The 23,915-nt window shown below is 35.2% G+C and overlaps 1 protein-coding gene across 1 annotated transcript in view; it reads left to right on the top strand.

Moving 5' to 3' along the window:
- Positions 1–23,915, top strand: part of TMPRSS15 (transmembrane serine protease 15) — a 58,225-nt gene that overhangs the window by 26,443 nt on the left and 7,867 nt on the right. Inside the window, exons 14-22 of the mRNA XM_041124968.1 lie at positions 1,548–1,650; positions 2,135–2,285; positions 3,483–3,624; positions 8,113–8,202; positions 9,493–9,618; positions 10,095–10,226; positions 12,714–12,824; positions 15,506–15,638; positions 22,139–22,234. Of these exons, the coding sequence (XP_040980902.1) occupies positions 1,548–1,650; positions 2,135–2,285; positions 3,483–3,624; positions 8,113–8,202; positions 9,493–9,618; positions 10,095–10,226; positions 12,714–12,824; positions 15,506–15,638; positions 22,139–22,234 (1,084 nt within the window). The remainder of the gene's footprint in view (positions 1–1,547; positions 1,651–2,134; positions 2,286–3,482; positions 3,625–8,112; positions 8,203–9,492; positions 9,619–10,094; positions 10,227–12,713; positions 12,825–15,505; positions 15,639–22,138; positions 22,235–23,915) is intronic.

Raw genomic sequence — 23,915 nt, 5'->3', positions numbered from 1 at the left:
ATTCTATGCAAGACTTATACAGAACTTATTCAGTGACAAATGACTGGAAAAATTGCAAATTATTCTAGAAGAAGTTACTCCCAGGAAAAGAAAAATATTATTCAGCACGTTTTTGGGTAGAAATTATTCACCTCTTTCTGAGTAAATGAACATTTTCTAAGCAATCTTCAGAACACTGTTTTATCTTCCCACTTGACTTCTAGAATACAAATCAGATGAAAGAACATATTTGTTACTTGACAATGACTTTTATCTCTCTTGAAAATGCTAATTTATTTTAGGTGCTCTCTGTTTCACTGTGCTAGATCTAAGCTGATGTCTGTAATGTTGCTATATGTAATGTTGCTATTATATTGAATATTCAAAATTTCTACAACCTGCATGTGAAGCGAAAATGTGAGCTGCATCATTAATATCCGGCTATTACATACATTCAGTGAGACAGTGTATATTTGTTTTGCTGCTCTTGAAAAGAAAAAGACTTAATACGTACTCAACAATTCATTCTGAATGCTCAGAGAACCGATGAAACAGACAGAGAACTGTCACTTTGACTATACGAAGTCCTTTTCTGAAAAAGAATGCTATGCTTATTTTCTTAAAGTTAGACACCATGTACATTTTAATGCATGCTTCCTAAGTCAACACTGGAAATGAAAGGCCTGATTCAGATTTCAGACTAATTTTCAGGTACTTTAACCTCCTACATGAAAAAGCTAGCTTATCTAGAAGTATAAATCACAGAATATAGTATATATAATTTAAATTATGTAATTATATTTATTTGTAGATTCTATGAATATAATATTTGCATATATATGTATTAGATAGATAGAATAAAATCTAGGATTACTGCCATGATTTCAATAAAGCAAGAATTTTATTGTAGGACTTTTAACTCTGCCTAATCTTGCTTTTCTTGTGACAAATCACAATGCTCCTGTAGCCTGGCCTCACATTATATTTCTATATGGCAGCAAGAAGTCAAAATTCACAGCTACAAGGAACTAACTCAGAAAGAGCTAAAAACCCAATTTCCCCAAATAATGTATTTTTCTTGTTTATAATGCTTCACCTTACTGTAACATATTCATGTAGTCATTCTCTCACGCCCCTCAACATGCAACCCATATTTCCCATTATTATGTGGATAAAAATTATAAGAATGTCAGGAAATTGTTCTGCAAAATCACAAACAATGTCACACAGGAAGACATTTTTATAAACTAAGTAGAAATCCCTCAGGTGAATCACTGCCTTCACTAAATAAAAGGCAAATCTCCCACTGACTTCAAAAGGACTCGTTTCCTATTTCATGTCTAGTTCTGAGGAGTGTCTGACAAGCTTAAAAGCTGATTTTAATATGTCATTGACTGATGAATATAACTTGGAATAATCATTCACATTTGTTGTGTCAGGAATCTTCCAAGTCATACAACACTATCTGTGCTTTATATTATTGATACTATTTTTAATGTAAAAACTCTCATTAAAAAAAAAAAAATCAGTAATTCTGTACTGATTAAAGTGTGCTCATTATCTTGCAGGATTTTATATTTCAACACCCACAGGACTTGGATTCAGAGAAGAGAGAGTCCGGATTCTGAGTTTGCCTCTGGTCTCTTCAGATTCAACTTGTCTAAGCTTTTGGTATTCTTACATAATTTCTAAACATATACTTTGTTTAAGAATAAAACCAAATAGCTTTGTTTCATATATAATATTAATCAAAGTCAGTGTGCCAGCAATACAAGCGTGCTTCTGTTCAGTTTTCCATGATCAGTCTTAACTCTAGGCCTGAAATTTTGACTCCCTTATAGTTTTGATTCTTGCAGTTAGCTTTAATGTATTTTCTTTTTCACCCTGCATCCAATATTCATTTCTATACAGAAATTATATTAAGAATCTCTGAAATGTTTTTTGTCATGAAGCTTAACTAGGCCTCTGCAGAAAATATAGCAAAATACCAAGGAAAACTTCCAGGTGTAATCTAAACATACAATTCATTTTATTTTCATGCTCACTGTGAATTAGTCCTAATTCCATAAAACTGTTTATAAAATAAAAAGCTTTATATTTTTTCACGAAATTTCACTTTGTTCTAATAATACCAAAATTACTCTTCCCCTTCTAGGTATTTCATGTACAGTACTAATGTTTACCGTTTAAGAGTTAGCATAAGGAATGAGCGTGGTTTGGAAAAGATCGTTTTCCAGAAAGAAGGAAACTATGGAAACAACTGGAATTATGGACAAGTAACTTTAAATGAAACATCTGATTTTAAGGTTTCTAAAAGTGCTAGTTCTTTTTAAAATTTATTTTAGTTAAACTGATATCAGATTTTTCTGCCAAATGAAAGCAATGATCCACAGCTCCAAAGAGAATATCGAGTATTTTCTAATGCATGCCATCAAATAAATGTTAGCATGCAGAAGACTGGAGTCCCCATTTGAATTGTCATTCCTCCCACTTCCCTGCTCTGGAATATAAAGTATTATTATCATAGAAAACAGGAAACCTTAACATTGTCATGGGACAATCAACTTTATCACAAAAGAGAGCTTTCCACAAAAGAAGGGTGTTCAAAGCCTATCAAAATCTGATATGGAGTTTAAAATCTTGACAGTGAGTGTGATATGAAGCACTTAGCCATGAAAAGATTTAAATTAAATAGTTTCAGATTCTGAAGCAGTATTTTCACTAATTACAGAATAATTCACTGAAAGTGTGTTTCAGATGGAAATGTATTTGGCATCACACGGTTCACAACCAACCTGACTTACCTGTAAACAAAAGGAGGAAACTTATGCTAGGCAATTCTTTCAGCAACTCTCTATTGAAAACAATTTCTTTTTATAGGTATTTGGGATGGCTTGTCCCGCTATAGTAGTTTTGATTGATGCAAAAGGACTGCCAGAAAGATGTGTTTACAGTCTGAGGAAGTAAATGCATCTGTGACCTATCTGCATCAGATTTCTGGCAGATGTGTGTTTTATGATCTCAAGAAGAGTGTTATACCTAGCTGTATTTCACCAGCACAAATTCCTTGGTAGCAGGATTACTTTAAATATGTGGATATTAAAGCACAATAACAAACGAGATTAATTTCAATTTTTCATGGGGATATGCCATTAGTTCAGGAGAAGTTTGGACTGATGACATGAGTGATACAGAATTGGTGTTTCAAAAATTATGTGGTTTTATATATAAAAAGTGAATTTATTGAATAATTTTGAATCATGTTCATCATTTATACGAAGAAGTTCCTGCATTCCTTAGAATGATCCACTCAGTTTGCATAGTGCCATTTTGCTTTGTGAGGAATCCTGTCTCATCCCTGATGCCCTCCTCTAAGTGTAGCACCAGTGTAGAATACAGTGGAAATAAGAGCACTCAGGAAAGAAAACAGAATGGTTCAGCATAGAAAGTTGAAAAATGTTTCATTAAATTATAAAATCCTAACTTTTTTTCATGAACTTCAGGTTATTTTTGATGCCTTTAAAAAGCATGGTCCCAGTGATATTGCCTTGGATGATATTGGCCTGACAAAGGGAAAGTGTAATGAAAGTATTTATGTAGAGCCAACTGTGATTCCAACTGCTACTACTGTCCCTTCAGTTCCTAGTAAGTAAACACTAAATTACAGTTGATTGCCATTTCCTATTACTGTATTTGTGTATGAGTGATTCAGAATTTTCAGCCTTCGGTTTTATAAAAATCTCTCCTCAGCATCATAAAATTCTCTTCAGGATGACGTACTAGGGATCAGTTTCCCTGCCCATGACCCATTGATAGCAACAGAACTGGTAAATTCACAGCTTAAGCTATCAGTACAGTATCTTCCAAAACTTGAATAGCGGAGAATAATTAAAGAATTCAGAATTTGTCTCTAAAAGCTTTAATTAGTAAAGTTTCCAGGAAGCCAGTGAAGGGGAAGGAAGAAGAAAAAGAAGGAAGATTATAACCTCTATATTTGAAATTATAAGCAATGTAGCAAGGGAATAAGAGAATAAGCAAAATCACATAATAATATCACTAGAGGTCTCAGTGGTAAAAATTCACCAAGCTCTGAGAACACATGCACACTGTCAGATATTTAGGGGGATGAATCTATAATAGTGCCAGAAAGGTTTAAGAATGGAGCAGGATCTATGTGAGTGTCTAACATCCAAAATGGAGGTATTACCTGAAACAAGGCTCAGAATGAATGAGTTCTTTCTAATATGCATTTGGCTGTATTGTTATTCCTACTATATCTGATTACATTAAAAAGGAAAAAGAAAGCAATATTTGACTTGAAAAATAAATAGGGAAACAGAAAGGACAGAAGAACAGTTAGCAGTTCTTCTGGTTTTAGAGGAAATGAGTGGACAAAAAAAAAAAACAATCAAAGGACCCTTTTCACTCCCTGATCTAATGAGAGGTTTCAATATTTGCATAAATTATGGAATGTGTCAAGGCCTAAACCTGATTTCTTCAATTTTGCCTTTGCTAACTCTACTGCTTGTGATAAGGCAGGAGTGATGAATAAGTACTTGCTCTAGTAATAATGAATGGGGCTTTTTTCTTGCTTGATGGTGCCTCATCTTATTTCATCTCACTATCTTCTTGGCACCTCTTCTCAATCACAAGTTCAGTGGAAAACTGGAGAAGGGTTCTTTTTGTTTGTACATTTTTGCCATCTTCTGCAAGTCAAGTAGAAGTTAATGAAGCATGAAACATCACTACCTATAGCGCATATGCATTTCTCCAGACAAGTTGTACAGCTTGATCCAGACCCATCATATTATAGAGCTGTTTAGGGGAAAGCACAGGGATTTAAGTTTCCTCAAAACATTCCAGTTTCACAGAGCTAGTTAGAAGAGTCTCACTGAGAAAAATATGAAAAAATACCTGTAGCCATCATTATAAATCTGGAAAATGTATATAAAATAATAAAGAAAGATTGCATATGATGTTAACCAGGTCCACACACATTCAAAGCAAAAACTGGTACAGATATGAATAGATCTTGTGGAAAAAATCATTAAAATATCTAATAGGGCTTTGTAATTTATTGTGAAAGAAGCATGAACCTTTTGGAAAAAAAAGAGATTTCTACAAAAGACCTATTCACAGATGGCTTCAAATCATTAAAACAAACAGTGAGTATGTTCCAGCACTGCCTCCTGTCAGATTTACTGTCACTTACAAAGCAGAGCTAGTTGCTCTCTTGACAGCATATAGTAAATAAAAATAGTCTAAAATTAAAATAATCGAAAAAAACTGTTCGCATGTGTCCAAGCGCTGTGTACTAATATTGTCATTCTATCAAAACTATCACCACTAAATCTACTGCATCAGGACAGGTAAGAAAACAAAACCTTCTGAAAATAAGAGCAAAATCCAGTTTGAGAGCTCCATCCTGAGACACAAGGAAGTAAAGTTCAACAAGATGTCTCTGTCAGCAAAATTAAATTTTAATAACACTAGTAATTTCAGTCATAATTTACCAAAGTGAGTTTTGGAATTTGACTGCAGTTTTCATTAAAATAATACTGTGGAGAGGTGCAGATGTCTGCCATCTCCAGCTATCTTTCAGGTGCTGTGGGTCAACACACCTCACAAGTCAACATCAGTCTAATGATAGTGGTAGAACAACCCTGTGGTACGTAGTAGCTGAGTGGTGCTGTCAAAACACCAAAGAAATGTCATTTACACTATAGATCTCTACCCAAAATATGGTGATGAAGTTTTAATATTCAAAAAAAGGAAGTGGTCATATGGCATATAACTCCTTATGAAACAGATTAGAGAGGATCCATACTGTCCTTCAATATGATACAAAAGAACAGCCTAAGCTGTCGCTGTGGAAAAACTAACTTTTTTGCATAACTTTGTTGAGGCATGCTGTCTATATGCTATCTGTAACCTGCTGAAAAAAAGTGAATGTTATCAATCATGTTCAGAGAAGTATGAAATTACTTTGATGGATGTGGTGGAAGCTTACTAACACTAATGGTTTCACTACAAATGTCATGTCTATAAACGAGAGATGAAAGAATCTGAGCGGAGCCAATTTCTTTTGCTAGACTTAGAGCTTCAGTAAGAGGCACTGGGATCATTCACAGTGCCAGAAAAGCTCACTGGAAAGTAAAAAAAAATTGGTGGTGGGATAGGGAAGCTGGATTTGCTTTTGTCTTTTGCACAACACTGTCATCTTACACTTTCATCTAAAACAAAGATTGCTTTCATCTTCATATTAATTTATAACCTGTCTTTTAACACAAACAACAGTGTGGAAATTATAGTGTAGATTCCACACTTAAGATATGCATGTCAATATAAATTAAAGTTTTGGCCAAAGCACAGAGGAATTTTTTTATGAATAGGTCATATATAATTTTCTATAGTGTTGAGAAAATCATCTATTATGCTCAATGAAAGGACCAAGATTATTGGTGCTGGTTGTTATTTGGTTCTCTAACAAGTGACAGCTATACCAATAAGTCCATATAAATTTGCATTTAAAGATCATTGGAAATTTTTAAAACATTTTTTCCAGACATGAGTAAAATCAATTACTCATTTCTCCATGCAAGAGAAAGATCATTACTAATGTGCCTTACACAGTCAACACCAGATCAGATCAGTTTGGCTTTTATTGCCGGGAGTGACTTGGTGAAATAGAAAGTTCTATAAGATGGCTGTAGTGAGAAAGTTCAAATCTTTCTTGTATTTAGTGGAGCTTCCTACCAGTTGGATTCAATGGGCAAACTCAGTAGGACTTGTAGATTATGCAGTCTCCAGCCAAGTGCCTCAGAGTATGCAATAGTGGCAGACATAATGAAACGCAAAATTTGAGCCGGGAGGTGGGGGGGAAAGTGTTAAAGTTTAGCCAAAGTCTGAAAGTTAAAAAAATCCATTGTAATTTGAAGAATAAAACAAAAACAAAACAAAATAAAAAAGGTAGATTTCTTCTGCCTTAACTTCTATTTCCTGAAGTAGGTGGAGGAGTACTGTTTATTTTTGAATAATTGCGAACAACGGAAGTGGGAAAACACCAAAGTTCATTCTGATGGTACAGCTGAAATGAAAACAAATAATATTTGTCAATATGAAGTAATCTTTTGGAATATGAAGCAGACATATTTTGGATATAAACCACTACTAAACTATATATTGAAAGAGAATATTGAATATATAAAGTACAGTTAGCTATGTCTGTGTGAATGCATGTATGTGTATATACATATCTACAAGATTTGCTTTTAAATAAATTTTATTCATTTTTAGATATAAGTGCATATACATGATTATGATAAAGACCTTTCTTATTGGAGCAGTTGTTTCAAGGAAAAAGCAAATGGCTACTTTTACCATTCACAAGGTTTAATTGTAAAAGTTTTTAGGGTCCTGATGAAACCAAAATAACAGTATAAGGGGTTTTTCATTATAAAGTTTATTTGCTAGATGACAAAATGGGCTTTATACTTGAGTATCTCTGCTAATGTTGCAAGAAGATCAACCAGATAATAAGCGAGACATACAAGCTAAGTGCATAAATAGGTTACACCGTGCGGGGCGGGGGGGGGCTTTCCTCTCTTTCTTTGACATTTTATAGCTTTTATATTAATGTAAATTATACAGTTGACCGTATCACATTCTTTTCTTCATATTTTCTGTGCAGACCAATAGTCACCAAATGAAACACAGACTTGTCCTTCCCCTAACTACATGGGGAAGACTTCTCATAGGACCATCATGAATACAGTTGTGCACCTGAGCACTAACACTTCACAAACAGCAATATATGAACTATAGCTGTAGATAACACTAGGGCATCAATTGTATGTGCCACCAGGTCTGACTTAGACACTGTAACTAATAAGAACAGTGAATTTCTTACGCACCTTTTTTCCTCAATGCTCTGTGTCATCACCGGAGTGTTGGTTTCTCACAACTCATTGTTCAAGCTCTATACCAATGGCACTGTAACTGAACCCTTACAGTGATGAATTTAGCTTGAATACCCTCTTCATAAAATTACTTTTTCCAAATTATCTTTGTTACAATGGATTGTAAAAGTAAGACAATAGGTTCATTATGTTTTTGAAATGTTTTCTTTTTCAGCTGACTGTGGAGGGCCAGTTGAACTCTGGGAGCCATCCAGTACATTCAGCTCTGAAAACTTTCCGAACAATTACCCTAATCAAGCCTTTTGTAAGTCATTCTTCTCCAAGTCTTCAGGAAAAATTCAGCCATATAAAATTAGTGATACTAAATCTGCTTTCCCAAGTAAGGTGCTTTAAAGCAAAAAAGATCTAAGCCATATACAGTGGGATCTTTTAACTGAAGTTTATATGGCACTTAGCAGAAGCAAAGGAATCATGTGCCAGTTGATTAAAAAGTGACGAAGATAAGCATAATACCTTGGAATGGGTTCAGACCAGCCAATTCCATCATGCCTGTTATGTCAAATATCTTTATGTCAATGCAACAACAGATAAGGAGCTGAAAGTCCCCATTTTACCATTACACCACAATGTATTTACCAGGGTAATATCATCATCTCTTCTGTTAAATGGTTAACCTTTTCTAGGGGGAAAGAATGTGTGTATGCATTTTGCAAGGGATTATTGAATGTTTCTTACATATTAGTGAAAAGACATCATTATTCTACTGATGTTACTTGATTTAGATTAAGCTACAGCTGGTAAAAGTGAAAATGTTTCAACATGGTCCACTATGTGCTGTTGATGGATGAAGCAAGGGAGAGAACTCTGTCATTGCTTCTTAATGAATTTTTAATTATTTATTACTTCACCTTTAACTGGAGAATTGTGTTGGGATGCTAATCACAAAAGTTGTAATTTTGTGCTTCTGTCCCACTTGAGATATGGCTCTCATTTCCAGGTATTAATTTCACAAGCTCCCAAATGAGATTCATACTAGTGAGAAAATACTTTTCATTCTATGAACAGATTAAAAAATGGTTGGGTTTTTTTTTACTTTCTTTACAAGTTTTCCATAGTATCCACACTTACATAGATTAAATTTCATAAAGCATAGGGTAAACAGAAGCAAATACTTCTCTAAAAAGATATCTAACTTGAAAGACAGGCCTCTGTGACTGATAATAGAAATTATCTTACTATCAAATAAGACTTAAGTGACAAGACTATTTGTCACATTTTCAGTTACACAAGAATTACCTTTGCTAATTCAGGGAAACTCACAGTTGTCATGAATAGTAAAAAATACACATGTGTATGTCTTTGGAGCCTAAATCCAGTTTTCAAAAGTTTTTTAGAGAATGAGAGTCAATTGAATTTTGAATCTTGACAGCATAAAGTGCTTTTAAAGATAAGATATAGACTTCTAAGTCTCTTGGGTGATTCTTAATAGTTTAGAAGAAATTCTTTTTTTCCCCAAAAACCTTCAACATGAAAAAGACAGTAAATGTAACAACTAAAAAGGTGATTTTTCTGTGTGTGTGTTATTATTTTCTAGGCGTGTGGTACTTAAATGCTGAAAGGGGAAAAAACATTCAACTTCATTTTCAGGTTTTTGATCTGGAAAATATTCATGATGTAGTTGAAGTCAGAGATGGCAGAGGACCAAATTCCTTACTTTTGGGCAAGTAACAGCATTGGGTACAAAAATGAATGTAATCAGACAGCTGGAGCAAACTGATGGATATAATATAAAGGAAATTAATTCACTCTAATTTCATTCTACTTTTCTTCACATTTTGGGGTCTCAGAAATTAGGAGGAAAGCATGCTTGAGAAAGCATACTGTATGTGACATCACATTTCCTAAATGTTTGCACACACTCAACTTCCTATGCAATCCAAACGAAATTAACTTCCAATCAATAAGACTGCTCATGTACGTGGACAAACAGAAGCATAATCTCTTAGTCAAACCTTATTTTTCTATACTGATCTGTCAAATTTGGGATTGCGCCTTGATCATTGCAGTCTGACAGCAATTAGGTTTGGGGGAATAACTGTATTCATCTGGTAGCAGTATTTGCTTTTGAACCTAAAACATTTTGAAATACATAAGAACAAAATAGCTTAAATTTATTCATGTTCTCCTGGAGAATAGCTGTCTATACAGGACAAGACCCATTGCCAGATGTCTTCTCTACAACAAACCAGTTGACAGTAATCCTCCTTACGGACAAGTCTGCAACAAAGAAAGGATTTCTTGCAAACTTTACTACTGGATACCATCTAGGTAAGCTTATGAACCCTTGTATTTAAGAGGTTATACCACTGGTCAAATACATTTGAGAAAAAGTGGAGAGTGGAAGATGAATCTCAGCCCTTGATCAACAGAAATATGAAAAAGTTGAAGAGAAAAAGCCTAGCAGTTACCCATCTGTACTTTATGTTTTCTAGCATGAAAAGTGACATTTTTGTTGCTTTAGTGTAATTGGACCAATGTCTGTATCATCTGCAACTCTGCGTGATATTATGTGAAAAACTGACTCAGTGTTTTGACCAAAAACTATTCAAATGTTAAGAGGGCAAATATGAACTATTCCCTATACAAGCCCCAGAAAAGAACATCACTTTGTGACTCATTTGAGGGTGTCATTAAAGAGTGTTTAAATGCATTTGTAAAATATTTATTATCGATCACACCCACTAGAAGAGAAAAATGTATACAGTAACTCTGATTAATGTTTGCAATACAGTCCTTCTTGCATCTTTAAAAATTTGGTCCTTACTGAGTGAAGGATCTGGGAAGAGTTAGTCTTTTAAATATCTGGACAGCAGTGTTTCTGGTCCCAGCCAGTCCCCTTCTAAAAGACTCCTGGGTTTGTTGGGGACTGTAATTAGACTTGTCACTCATACGTAATTCAGCAATCAGCTCTCCAAAAACATGCAATATGGAGCCAAATGCTAAAGTACAAGGAACAGCAATGTTTACCAGGACAAATACTTACACTAACTCCAGGCCAAATCTTGATAGAATTAATTAGAGGCTTTGTATTACTTCTGTGAAAGTCTGACAGCAGAAAAAAAGAGAAAGAAAAAGCAGTATATATTCAGAGATGTGTGAAGTACCATTCGTTTACATGAACAGAAAGTCAACAAGAATCTATGCTCTTTTTCTTACTTCAAATATCATAAAAGGCAAGTGTCTCCCAGCATGTTTAGCTAGCTGCAGCTTTTTTATAGATTAACAGTAATAAAAACATTAATTTTCTTAATCTTTAAAAGAATCTTAACCATTGATTACCTTTGTAAAATCAACTCCATTTAGTCCTGTCGTGCAAGCTTGAGAGGTAGGTTTATATGGACACATCACCATTTTTCTGTTTCTTGTTCTGCCTTCTCTATCACATTTGTTCAGTCCAACACTATGCCTTTTTTTTAGCTGGTTCAGCATCTTTGCTGAGCCAACTTTGCCTGTATTTTGTTGTAAAATAAAAATTAAGCTTAGCAAGCCAGAGTTCTCAAAGTGGCCATTGCCAGTTGTGGTTAAATATATTAAAAAGGTTCCTTTTGCAAAAGAATTATTCTTATTCATTATCTTTGCAGCCAAAGGACAGAGCTAATATCATCAGTATGCAGGCCCAAAGATAAAAGCTTTGTCAGTAAATAAATTAATTTTACAAGAAAAGCAGTTTTTTCTTTGTATTTTATTTTTCCATGAAATACTGAGTTTTTGAAAAGGAAGCATAATTTGAAAATAAATACTTTGGGGCAGTATGCAATATAATAAAAAACCTGTCTAAGTGAGACCTAAGTTCTATGGAAAATCTGGCATCAGTTATGGCCACTGAATGTGTGAAAATCTGGTTCAGGCCTTTATAAACCATATTCTTTATCTTTCATACTGTACAACAGGCCATACTGACTGATGAATGAATCATTTTATATGAATATTAAAAATTCAGAAGCAAAACAATTATCTTACCTTAAATAGGACTTCTAGATAATTAAATGTTTCAGTTAGTATGTCCAGGAAGGTAAAATAAAGAAAATAAACAATTTTTCAATAGAATTTAAGTTTATGACTGTATATTTCCTGTAAATATATTAAACGGTGCTATTAAAAATACACTTTGGCCATAGAAAGAATTATCACTTTATATTTACTCTCTATCTGATCTGCTTTTGTTACATAACTGATACTGAAGTAGCTTAATCCTACTTTTGTGAATGCTTTCCTCATTCATTTCTGTTACTTTTGTCTCTGCTACCTTTCCTCCCAGACAGGTTTCAAAAGGAGACTATTGGCTTTCAGTGCCTCTTTACTTGTATGTTTGACTTGACATTAAGGTCTCTAAACTTTTGTGAAAGTGTTGAACATCTGAAACTTGAAATCATTAGTCACTTTTGACAGCGAAGAACACTAGTAACTGAGCAATGCTAACTGTAGCAGAAACTGCAAGGTATAATTCCATAGATTTTATTTTTAATTAGCTCCTATTTATCTGAAAATAATCTGTATTTTGAAAATGGGATGGAAAGGAGAAAGGAAAGGAGAAAGGAAAGGAGAAAGGAAAGGAGAAAGGAAAGGAGAAAGGAAAGGAGAAAGGAAAGGAGAAAGGAAAGGAGAAAGGAAAGGAGAAAGGAAAGGAGAAAGGAAAGGAAAGGTTCTGCATACAGTCCACTCAATTATTATTTCAGGTGAATTGTATATTATTTCTAGTGAACATCAATATTCCTCGTAATTACAGATTAATTTTGCTTTCCTGTTTTCCTTCAGGAGCTTGTGCAATTGATGAACATCAGTGTGGTAGCGGGGATTGTATACCATTGCATAACCTTTGTGACAACGTACCTCAGTGTGAAGATGGCTCTGACGAAGCAAAGTGCAGTAAGGTTTCCTTCATACAAAGAGAAGGAATGCATGCATATTTGGTAGGAATTACCTAGGAAAACACCCACAAAAACTCAGCTAGTATAAACTACTGCAGCTGCATGCAGGCCATGCCAATTTACACAGCAGTATCTCGTTGAGTTTGTCAGGGCCAAAAAAACAAAGTCACTTTTCTGAGATAGTGTATGGAAGCTGGTGAAGATCTCTGGAAAAGGTAGGGAGTTCCTCTGTGCTTAAAACTATGGCTGCTTATAATGCCCTCAAAATTAAATGAAAACTCATTACATGCCTTTCTTCTGTATTCATTTTGTATATCCAAATTCTATCACTTTTGATGTAATTAATTTGAGTTTCATAGCAGTAAAAATTCTGCAGAGTAAGGTAGAGAATGAGTCGTCTTGACGGAAATTCCCAGATAGTCTTGTGGGTGTGATGCCAAACTGCAGCACGTGGCACCCTCCAGCCTGCCTGGACTCCATCTTCTGGAGGCATTGCCATAGGGTGAAGGGGTGGCACAGCTGCAAAAGCAGCATCCGTTGCTCATAGTGGATGTGCATGTTCCTACAAGGAGACCAACGACTGCTATTGCTTAGTCCTCTGGTAAAATGGTTCTTTTTAAAATGTAGGTGTACAGTATATGGCTTCATTTCACGAAATATGGAAATAGCATTCTCTAAACAATAATTTAAATGTAAAAATGATGTTAAAATCGCATTGGGCCTAGAACAGATATTAAATTGCTGTTTCTGACAAAATGCTGTTCTGACAATCTATTATGAAGCACTGGTGGAAGAGTTAAAAGTGGGCTTTTAAGCTCAGTACAACATCATCTTCCTTTGTTTTAAAGGGGACTGCTAGAGATCAGATATGTCCTTGGATGTGTGCTGACAGTTCTTATTGATTTCAACATCTTTTACATGCATACATATATTTTTTTCATATATATGGCATATATATGTATACATATACATATGTCTGAAGGCACAGATTCACTCTTCACATTAGTGCAATTAGCTGTTTTGCTGCAAACATATTCTTCCTTCAAAATGCATAGAATAAAATTCACTCCAGCTTCTTCTTCAGCAAAGAGGACTTGAATGGGTTTTCCATTGCTAAAGAAGATCTGAACAGATAACCATCACCTACCTTAACATGATGTACATTTTTCCAAAGAGTTATTTTGCCATAGATTGTCTATTACTTCATAACAAATTACCTTACATCAAAGGACTGTGAGAATTGTTTCCAAAAACCCGTTTAATCCAAACATTGGCTGAATCAATCTAAGCCTTAAAATAAAATAAAAATTCAATTAGACACCCTCACATTGAGTCTTTTCAGTGTCCAAAGTCTTGCTCATTTTCCTGAAACCAATTTCAATTTCTTATCAGAAGTGGCAATTTAAACTAGACAAATTGTCATTTTCAAATACTCCAACTTCTGAAACTTCCCAGGGACTGCAAAGAAAAAGCATAAGATACCTCTGCCTTTGCAGAATTCTAAAATATATGACATTTGAATTAAGCAGTTGTTGAGTGCTCAATGACTTTCTTATTCCTTACCAACAATGTATTTGGAGAAGAACATGGATCTGATGAGGAGAAAGGAAAAGGAATTAGTTCAAGTAGAAGAGAGGAGAGGTATCAAAAGTAATTTGGAGAAATCTCACAGTGCAAACAAATCTGTGATTTTTCAAGACTGGTCGAAAATTTCTCATGACTGATGTTTACCATTAATTAATCGCTGTGTATCACTTCTTTCATTCATGCACTCTGGGTGTCAAAGACACATTCCTAAAAATCTAATTTTTTTATTTTTTTTTTTTTTACTATAGTGTGTAAACTTTACATTTTTGTGGAAGTACTTTGGTGGAAAAAGGTTTTCTGGACAACTAAGAATAAAAAAAAATATATATTTTGGCAACCAGTAAATTTCAAATGCATTGTATGTTTTTCCCTACTTCATGCTGGCAGTAATTGTCACCTGCCTGAAACGTAGCTGTAGCTCCTGGGACATATATGGGATTCTGCTGACCTTATTAAACCTTATGGTCCAACTTCCTTAGTCATTATGCCAATAGCATAAGATTTTTCTCCAAATACTTAACGTGTTTCTGAATTTTTGTTCTGAATATTTTGTTTTGGGAAAACTTTTGATAGATTGGTTTTCAGGGAGCTTTTATTATTTGTGCGTGTGTTTTAACTAAAGCTGCAATGAAAACAGTGAAAATTCTCACTGCAACTGGAACTGGAAAATCCGATTTTTCTGTCAGCTTTGGTTTTAACCTTATTTCCAATCAGTGTTACTGAACATCATGTAGCTAAAGCTTCACACAGTATCTGGAAATTACATAATGCTGGCTAAGAAAAAATATTGGTTAGAGTTGATGGAAAATGTACTGTTTATTCTCTATTTGTGAGACATTTGCAAAATACAGGGTATGAAACTCTCCCATGGCAGAAACATAGAAGGATATAACAATAACATTTCCTTCCTGTGGGAACGCAACATCCTGGAGATGCTGTGTTTATTACCACTGTAACATATTTAACTTTTGGGTTTTGTTCTTTGCTGGCAACAATAAATCTTCTTATTTTACATTTCTATTTGCTTGGGGCTGGGGGGGGGAGGGTGGTTTACCACCTATCTAAAGTGCTTCTGTCCATTTTGGTCTACAGTGAGATTGTTTAATGGTTCTCTAAGCACTGAAGGGCTGGTACAGGCCAGGATTGGGAAGACGTGGCATCTGGCTTGTGCAGATGATTGGAATAAACAGATTTCAGACAGTGTTTGCCAGCTGCTGGGGTTAGGGTGAGTGAAAAATATTCATTGTCCTTGTAACTTGTTTGCAGGTTTGTTGACTCACTCTGTATATTGGTGTTTTCCTCATCATTTTACTGGTGTCTTTGCCATCCAAAAAAAGGGCAAATGTATTTTTCTGTGGCAAGTGAAGTGCTTCTTGTGCCAACTAATTTGTAAGTGTTGCAAACCCTGTTTTGGTGACATTCATTACAAGACTGATGACCCCGAATATGGCAGATTGGGCATGTGGATACATATTGAAGAACATTGGGAGACTGATGTGGAGGTATTAGTCTTTTACCACTTATGTAGTCGTTTACATCTTCACTTTTATGAGGATGGCTCAAGAGTAAAACTGGAACAAACAGCAGCCTTGGCTGCTCTGTTATCATGCTAATGTTCATTTCAAGTAAATTCAAGATAATCACTTGGGTATTCTGCTATTGGGCTCCCAATACATGTCATACCTGTCATTAGACCTGAGCTGTTGGGAGAGGAAACTATTCCTCTTGAGGTATACTTAGAGGGGGGAGGAAGGAGGGAAGTGTATGACTGAAAAAAATAGATTTGGCTTCAGTCACTGTTCAGCAGAATTTCCAGGGAAAAGGTGAGGAGGGTTGAGTGCAGAAGTGCTGTATTTTTCAATCTATGGAAAAATTTGTGGCCTAAATTCTGGCCTTACTTACACTGTATGCAACTTCACTGCCATCCACTGAATAATAAATAGCTTTCCTACAGTGCTGAGGTTTTTCGGGAATGCCACTCAACCAAGTAATAATAAAATTAAATTCTAAGCCTGCAATTCATTCTGTTGGTCTCTGACCAAAGTAGGATGACTGCAAATGCCCTTCTGATAAATTAATTGTAGAAATCACAGTGTTAGGAGGACTTGGAGAAATATCCAAGTGTTATTTGAAAATACTTGTAATCATTGGATGAATGTGCGCTGGTTTGGTTTTTTACTTTTTCCCTTTGGGTAGCTACTGCATTTACATAAGTATCAGATACCTGCATGCACAATTCCTGATTGTAATTTATGTATGTAATTACCTCATTTATGCATGCCTATAAGAACACACAAACTATGACTAAAGGTTCTTCGAGTCAATTACTTTGTCCTTTAGAGTGGCCAGTAGCCTTCTTCCTCTGATTCTTTCTCCCTGTCCCCCACCTCCTTTTCCTCTATAACTTCTGGACACCAGTCATTTTGTGGTCTATTGGTTTAATTTACTTTTTTTATATTTGAAAGGTTTCAGTGAACTTTGTTTTCCATGATATTTTCTATTACCTTTTAAAAATTACTTATGCTTTTGTCTCCATAACATTCTGTGGCAATACATTCCAGTCTGTCTCTATAAACTAGTCAATAGGAATTTTTTTAACAAGTATATTTAAGTTTCCTATTTAATTCTTTTTAATTCGATTTCTCAGTTTATTACATATTACCATTTTCAAGAAAAAGTATTTGTTAACCTAAATTGCATCACATTCTCGTATCCTGAGTGCTACTGCTGTTACTGATCCTACAGAAAAAGATAAAATTCTCATGTATATACTTATATATAACTGCTGTAACCATCACGCTATTTCTGCCTTCCACAAACCCACCTGTAGCAGCATATTTGTTAATAAGTGGCAGCACATTTGTTACTAAATGGATGTTTGTAATACAGGTCTTGAGCAGGCTATGAGCAGCTATAGCTCATGCTCCTATACTGAATAATTACCTAGAATCATGCTTTATTAGAGAAAGAGGCTAAGGTTCATTTAGGACAATTTATTTTTGCTGTTAATTGCTTATACATTTGCTAGTCTCATTTACTGTTTAATTTATGAAAAGGACTGAAATGATAGGAGTCTTGTAGCATATCCTGATTATTTATGTAGCTGGGCTAGAAAGTGCAATTTTCCACACAGATTCTAATAAATCACATACGTGAATCCTTTTGCCTCCATTTTTCAAATATGTGACTGTCACATTTGTGATATGTGCCAAACAGGAAGCAAATCTGGAGGCGTGCCTATGTGTTCATCTACAAAATATAAGCTAGGTAGCCATTTACAAATATTCTTAATGAGTCTGGAGTGCAAGGTTCACAAATTGATACTCTTGAGAAAACTGAACAAGATCCTTTGCTCAGCTTGCACTTGTAATTGTGTACATCTGACAACACTGTTAAAATCTGAGTATTGGTACAACAATTTTCCTTGAACCAACAAAATCATACATTGAGCTTTTCGCCATTCTGCTGGTTAGGTGTGAAACATGCTTATTTCTCTGGGGCCAGAGCCAGCTGCATCTTTACTGAATTGTATCCAGGAATGAGGGTAGACCTGGCAATTTTGCCATGCTCAAAAGTCCAATAAGGACTGAGAGTTTAGGCCTTGCTCTCAACTCTGCAGTCTGTTTTCTTCATGAACTCACAAAATTCTTGAGAGAGAAATTATTTCATTGGAATACAATGTCTTGTTTGGGATTTCCAGGTCAATTAGGTTTTCATCCTCCCCACTTATGAATGGTCAGTAGTAGCTACATGCCTAGTTCCTTGAGACGTGTCAGAAAATCCTGTCTTTGACTGTCAGATCCAGGTTCTCCAGTGTGCCAAGAATATAACATATGGCCTGAAAGGGGTGGAAATGATCCCCCAAAATTTATGCACACAAAATTTTTATTCTGATAGATAAATTAGGATAATAAACATGATATACAGCATGATCTTACTCTGCTGTAGAGCCAATGAGAGTCACGTTCTGGATGTAAGACAGAACCTGTTTCTTGGTGTGTTCAGGCTGCATTTACAGCATTGAGGACCAGAATTAGGACAGTCCTAATAACTTGGCAATAGACTTAATTTCATATCAGTTGTCACCAAGTAATAACGTGCACTTTGATGTGACAGCTGCAGGAGGAGTCTCAATAATTTGGGGGGGGATTTGTAGGTCCACAGCGTCACTTAGGATCAGACACTGCTAGTAAGCTCAGATTAAACTCATTGCTTAAGAAGCTTCATTTCAAGTCCAGAAAGTATAGAGAGGTTATGTTTATTTATCATTTGCAAATTTTCATATAAAAAATTGTGTGCATGCAAGCATTTAGAAAACAGCAGTTCTTCATATGAATCCACATGTGAACAAAGCTTTTTTTATGCCAAAGAAAGTGTTCGCTATTTGTAATTTGCTACTATTCTTCATTGTTTGTTTTTCTGTCAGAAAATCAGCAGGTGAAACAGAAACACTGCCCTGTGTCTTAAACACAAATTAAACAAACTGCAGACATCCCACAGCCTGAGAACTAAACAATGAATTACAAAATGTGTGAACATATTTTCTTCAAATAAAAAATGCTTTTGTTGTTTTCTTTTATTAAACAGGGAAAAGAATTGTAGCTATTGGACAATTGCACTTCTGTCCTTATTCTAAATATTTTTTTCAGCTTAGTACCACATCATGTAAATCTTTCCTAACATTTGCTACTGCTCATTGTTACTGAGCACATGTGAGACAGAGTTAGACGCTGAAATCATCATGATCCATAGAGTATTTAGATACATGAGGACCAATAATATCTGAGGAATTCACTGCACAGATATCTCTGTACATCTGTGTGTAAAAAAAAAAAAACTTGTAAGACTATTCTCTAAGTTTTCTGTAAGTTTTGCCTAGTGAGCATGTTGAATGGAATAAGGGCTATTTAACATCTAGATTAGCCTTTTAAAGGCCATTTTTGTCACAGCCTGCAAGATTTCTGAAAGATCATTTTCATTAACAGAAGTTAAAGAACTGTGACACTGAGTTTCTGGACCTGCAGAACAAACTATATTCTTGTTACTAAACTGAGTATCTGGAGGAAAAGTGTACGATTTATTATACTTACAGAAATGCTTAACCCTCATCATTTACCAATAAGTTAATTAAAAGAGTAGCAGATTGATTTTTGCCATCACTCATAAAGCTTAGACATTTCCAGTTGTGTGTGCTTCAGTGCACTAAGAAACCAAATGAAATTATCAAGTTTTCTCAAAAAAGGGCTTAGATTTTATTTCAAAAAGCTGGGGAAGCTTAATAAAGCCCCTGTGGTTACAGAGAAGCTCAGAGAAGTTCCAAACTCTAATCCAGAAATTTCAGCATTTATTAAAAAAAAAAAAAAGGAAACAGAAGAGTGGGAAATAGTTTACTCAGTCTTTGCTGAAAAAGACTGAGAAAGTTACTAAGGTGAGATGAGAGATCTTCACAAGTATTATGAGGTTGGTGGAAGCTGTGACTTGGAAGGTTTATAGTGTTTGACCTATTACAGGGTGTCTCACAGTAATCTCATAAAACACACATGCATTCTGTTTTCCTGGTATAATGTGCATGGAAAATGTAAGCCAGTAATATTCATAAATGCGCATACGCTCAGCTTTTCCTGGCAGCATGTTCATTTTTTACATTGTGTTGTGGTTTAACCACAGCCATCAACTAAGCACCACACAGCTGCTCACTCCATTCCCCCTACACCCAGTGGGATGGGGGAGAAAATTGGGAAAAGAAGTAAAACTCATGGGTTGAGATAAGAACGGTTTAATAGAACAGAAAAGAAGAAATTAATAATGATAACACTAATAAAGTGACAACAGTCATGATAAAAGGATTGGAATATACAAATGATGCACAGTGCAATTGCTCACCACCCGCTGATCGATGCCCAGTTAGTCCCCGAGTGGCGATCCCCCCACCCCCACTCCCCCCAGTTTATATACTAGATGTGACGTCACATGGTATGGAATACCCTGTTGGCCACTTTGGGTCAGCTGCCCTGGCTGTGTCCCCTCCCAACTTCTTGTGCCCCTCCAGCTTTCTCACTGGCTGGGCATGAGAAGCTGAAAAATCCTTAACTTTAGACTAAACATTACTTAGCAACAACTGAAAACACCAGTGTGTTATCAACATTCTTCTCATACCTAACTCAAAAACATAGCACTGTACCAGCTACTAGGAAGACAATTAACTCTGTCCCAGCTGGAACCAGGACACATTGGTAAGAGCTCCTGCTTACTAACTTTCTCAAGAAATAACTTAGTGCCTTTTTCACACTTTTGCACTTATCATAGTTCAGTGATTAGACCAGTCTCAAAGAAGTTCCTCATCGTAGAATTTGACTCTGCCTAGCTGGGTTGACACTTTACTACTCTCCTGGACTGTCTAAAAGGTCAGGTCAGGGTTCTGGGGTAATCTCTGAAGTACATGTTAGTATATTAGTGTTTTATATTGAAAAAGTCTGTACACTAGGCTAGAGTGTACAGACATTCTACATATATCTATATATCTAGAGACAGAATTAAGTGGGCTTTGTCATTTCGAGGTTAAGAAATGCTTCAGTAATGACTTTTTCAGTAGGGTGGGTCATACAGCTCTCCTAGTGGCACAGCAGGGCTATTGAACCTTTCCGTTCTCCTATTCCTTGTCTTACTCTCCATACACAGCAGATTGACAGGCAGATTCTACACCTCATACTTCCCAGAAGAATGAGATTTACTGCACTTGAAGAGAAGAGATGCTACTTCCTTGATATACAGGTGCTCCTTGTGTATTAAACCTGCACAAATGGTTCTCTTCTTGCTCCTGAGATATGTATAGCTAAAGGGTCAGATGGGAGTAGGCTGTCACCTCAGAAAAAATTATGTACTCTGACCACAGCTATCTTTTTTCTCCACGCTTCCTCAAGAGAAAGCAAATATGTTACTTGGGAGTATGTTCCAAGCTGGTCATATGCAGTATTACAGAGTATATGATGCAGAATGGGCTATAAAGTAAATCTGGATAGGGGCTGTAAACATCAAAACAATTTATCTCACCAATAGTACACAGAATTCTTGGTGTTCAAAAGGCCATTGTTACAAAAAAAGTTAATCGAGGAATACACCCTGCTTCAGAGGAACTATCCTGTTGAATAGCAAACATGACACCCTTAACTTATTCCAGAGTTATTTTGATTTCAACAGATATACAAGGTGAAACTTAAATTCTAAGAAAGGTAGCATTTATTCCATTAGATTCTTTATGATATAAAGTATAGTTTCATTTCTTCTCTAGGCACAGAAGTATAGTACCAATATAATTACTCCTTCCAACAAAAGCAAACCTGTGATATTCTAAGGTTCATCTATTACTGTTCCATTTCACATACTAAGTTTTAGCTCCGTATATTTAAGAATTTGTACTGCAAACCCTTCACTGTGGCACAGAAAAGCAGAAATTGATAATTTAGTGCTACTAAAATAATTAATTTCTGTATTTCAATATTATTGTAGCATCAGAAATCTTAGAATAAGATGTAGGAGTGAAAGTAGGTGAGTCACATTTTAATCCATGTGAGTTTCAAGCCTCGAAAATCTCCTGATAAATAGTCATTATTTCAGGAAAAAAAATGATGCAGTTTATTCCACCAGCATAATCATTTCCCAAACATTCCTCCACTGGTGGAACAGGATAAATATCTGAAAATATGCATGTGTATCTTTTCCTTCCAGGGATGCAAATATGTCATCAACTGTATTATTCACTGGAGACGGCCCATTTGCCAACATCACCAAAGCAGCTAACTACAGCTTAATATTTACAAAAAGGTGGGTAGAGTGAGGTTTCTTCCTCATGCAAAGGATAACTTAAAAGTATGGTGGGGATCATTTATACACTAATTTCTAGCTCAAGTTTATCTGAGGTAACATGATTCTGTGTGAGTTCTGGACTGTAAACATATCTAGGTTTTATTCTCTGTCTGCTGATGAATTCTGTGTAACATTGGGCAACTCACTCTTCCCCCTTCCATTCTTGTCCAGCTATAGTAAATTTAAAAGGAGAGAGATGCTTGCTACATTTTTAGCTAACATTCAGTACAATCTTAAGTGACATCTTTATACATTTACTGTGGAAACAATAAATACTGCTATTTTTACAAAACAATTCTTATCTAGAAATCTCTGAATTATGAATATATAATATAGTAGAAGAATTAAAATGGACTGGCATTCACCCATGTTTATATAGTAATCACCACACTAGGTTCTCTCTGTAATCAATGGAGAAAAATAAGCACTCTAAATTGTAATCCATCAAGGCACCTCTTGAAATATGATGAGTCACACTCTATAGTCCATTTACTTTATTGATACAGACTTAGGACTAAGTGTGGATTGCTAAGGTAAGCAATCCACAGACAGGTGTCTATATTTAGACAAATTAGTCCAACTCAAAAATTACTTCTGGATTTGTCTCCACATTTAGAAGTGAATCGTTAGATGAGATGATCCTAGGAATAAATTTGATTATATTCTAATATTGCTCAGTCCAAGTAACAGCTGAAGTGATTCTGAAGGGTCCTACAAACTGGCAGATTTCTTGTAGATTAAATGAAAATGTAATGTTAGCACAGGATTATATACTCAGGAAATTCTGGGATTTACAGTACACCTCCAAAAGGAGAAAGGCTTGCCATCATAAAATAAAATAAAAAAAATATATACAATTAATTCAATTACTGTCTTTCTGCTTATAAGAGGGCTTATTGTACACATTTTTCTGGAATCCTACCAAAAGCGCTTAGGCAGAAAATTACTGTCTTACTGCTAAAATGCTGAAACCATGTTGAGGACGGCAAGAGTCCATGTTCTTTCAGGCTTCCTTTATAAACATACCACATAGTAACAAAGCAGGAGAGAATTCTTAATTTTCTATGCTGTATTTTATCTACAGTAATTAAAAAAAAAAAAAATTAAAAAGATACATTTTATGTTCTAATTATACTCTGTTAATCCCAAACATTTATCATTCTCACTGGTGGTGAAAGTATCTTAAACTAATGGAATATCATTGCAAACTATTTTTCTTTTTTTCTTGAGTGGATGTCTAAATCAGCATTGACACAAGAGATCTTAAAGAGCAGTAATGATTTAAAGATGTCTTCTGTTAATATCTATTAAACACTAAAAAGTGATTAATGCAGGAGGAAATGGAATAAGTTCATTCATCTTAGTTGTAATTCTGTTGTAGAAATAGGTATCTTCTACCATGTTTCATCTGGGCAGCTGATAGGAATCATTTTACAGGGTGACACCATTACAGCTACGCACACTTTTTTTGTACATATAATGAATGATAGAAAGATCACGCAGATTTGATAATTAAAAAACCAAATTCATTAACTGGTAATCAAATAATAAAATGTATTTCTCACATTCTCTTTGGTCTTTATGCAAGCATAACCACCACTGAAGCAAAGGAGGGCACATATAATAGGAATTGAAAGCT

Source organism: Aquila chrysaetos, chromosome 7 (assembly GCF_900496995.4).
Source record: "Aquila chrysaetos chrysaetos chromosome 7, bAquChr1.4, whole genome shotgun sequence".
Lineage (NCBI taxonomy): Eukaryota > Metazoa > Chordata > Aves > Accipitriformes > Accipitridae > Aquila > Aquila chrysaetos.
The sequence above is the reverse complement of the archived record's forward strand: the minus strand, read 5'-3'. Positions and strand labels throughout refer to the sequence as shown.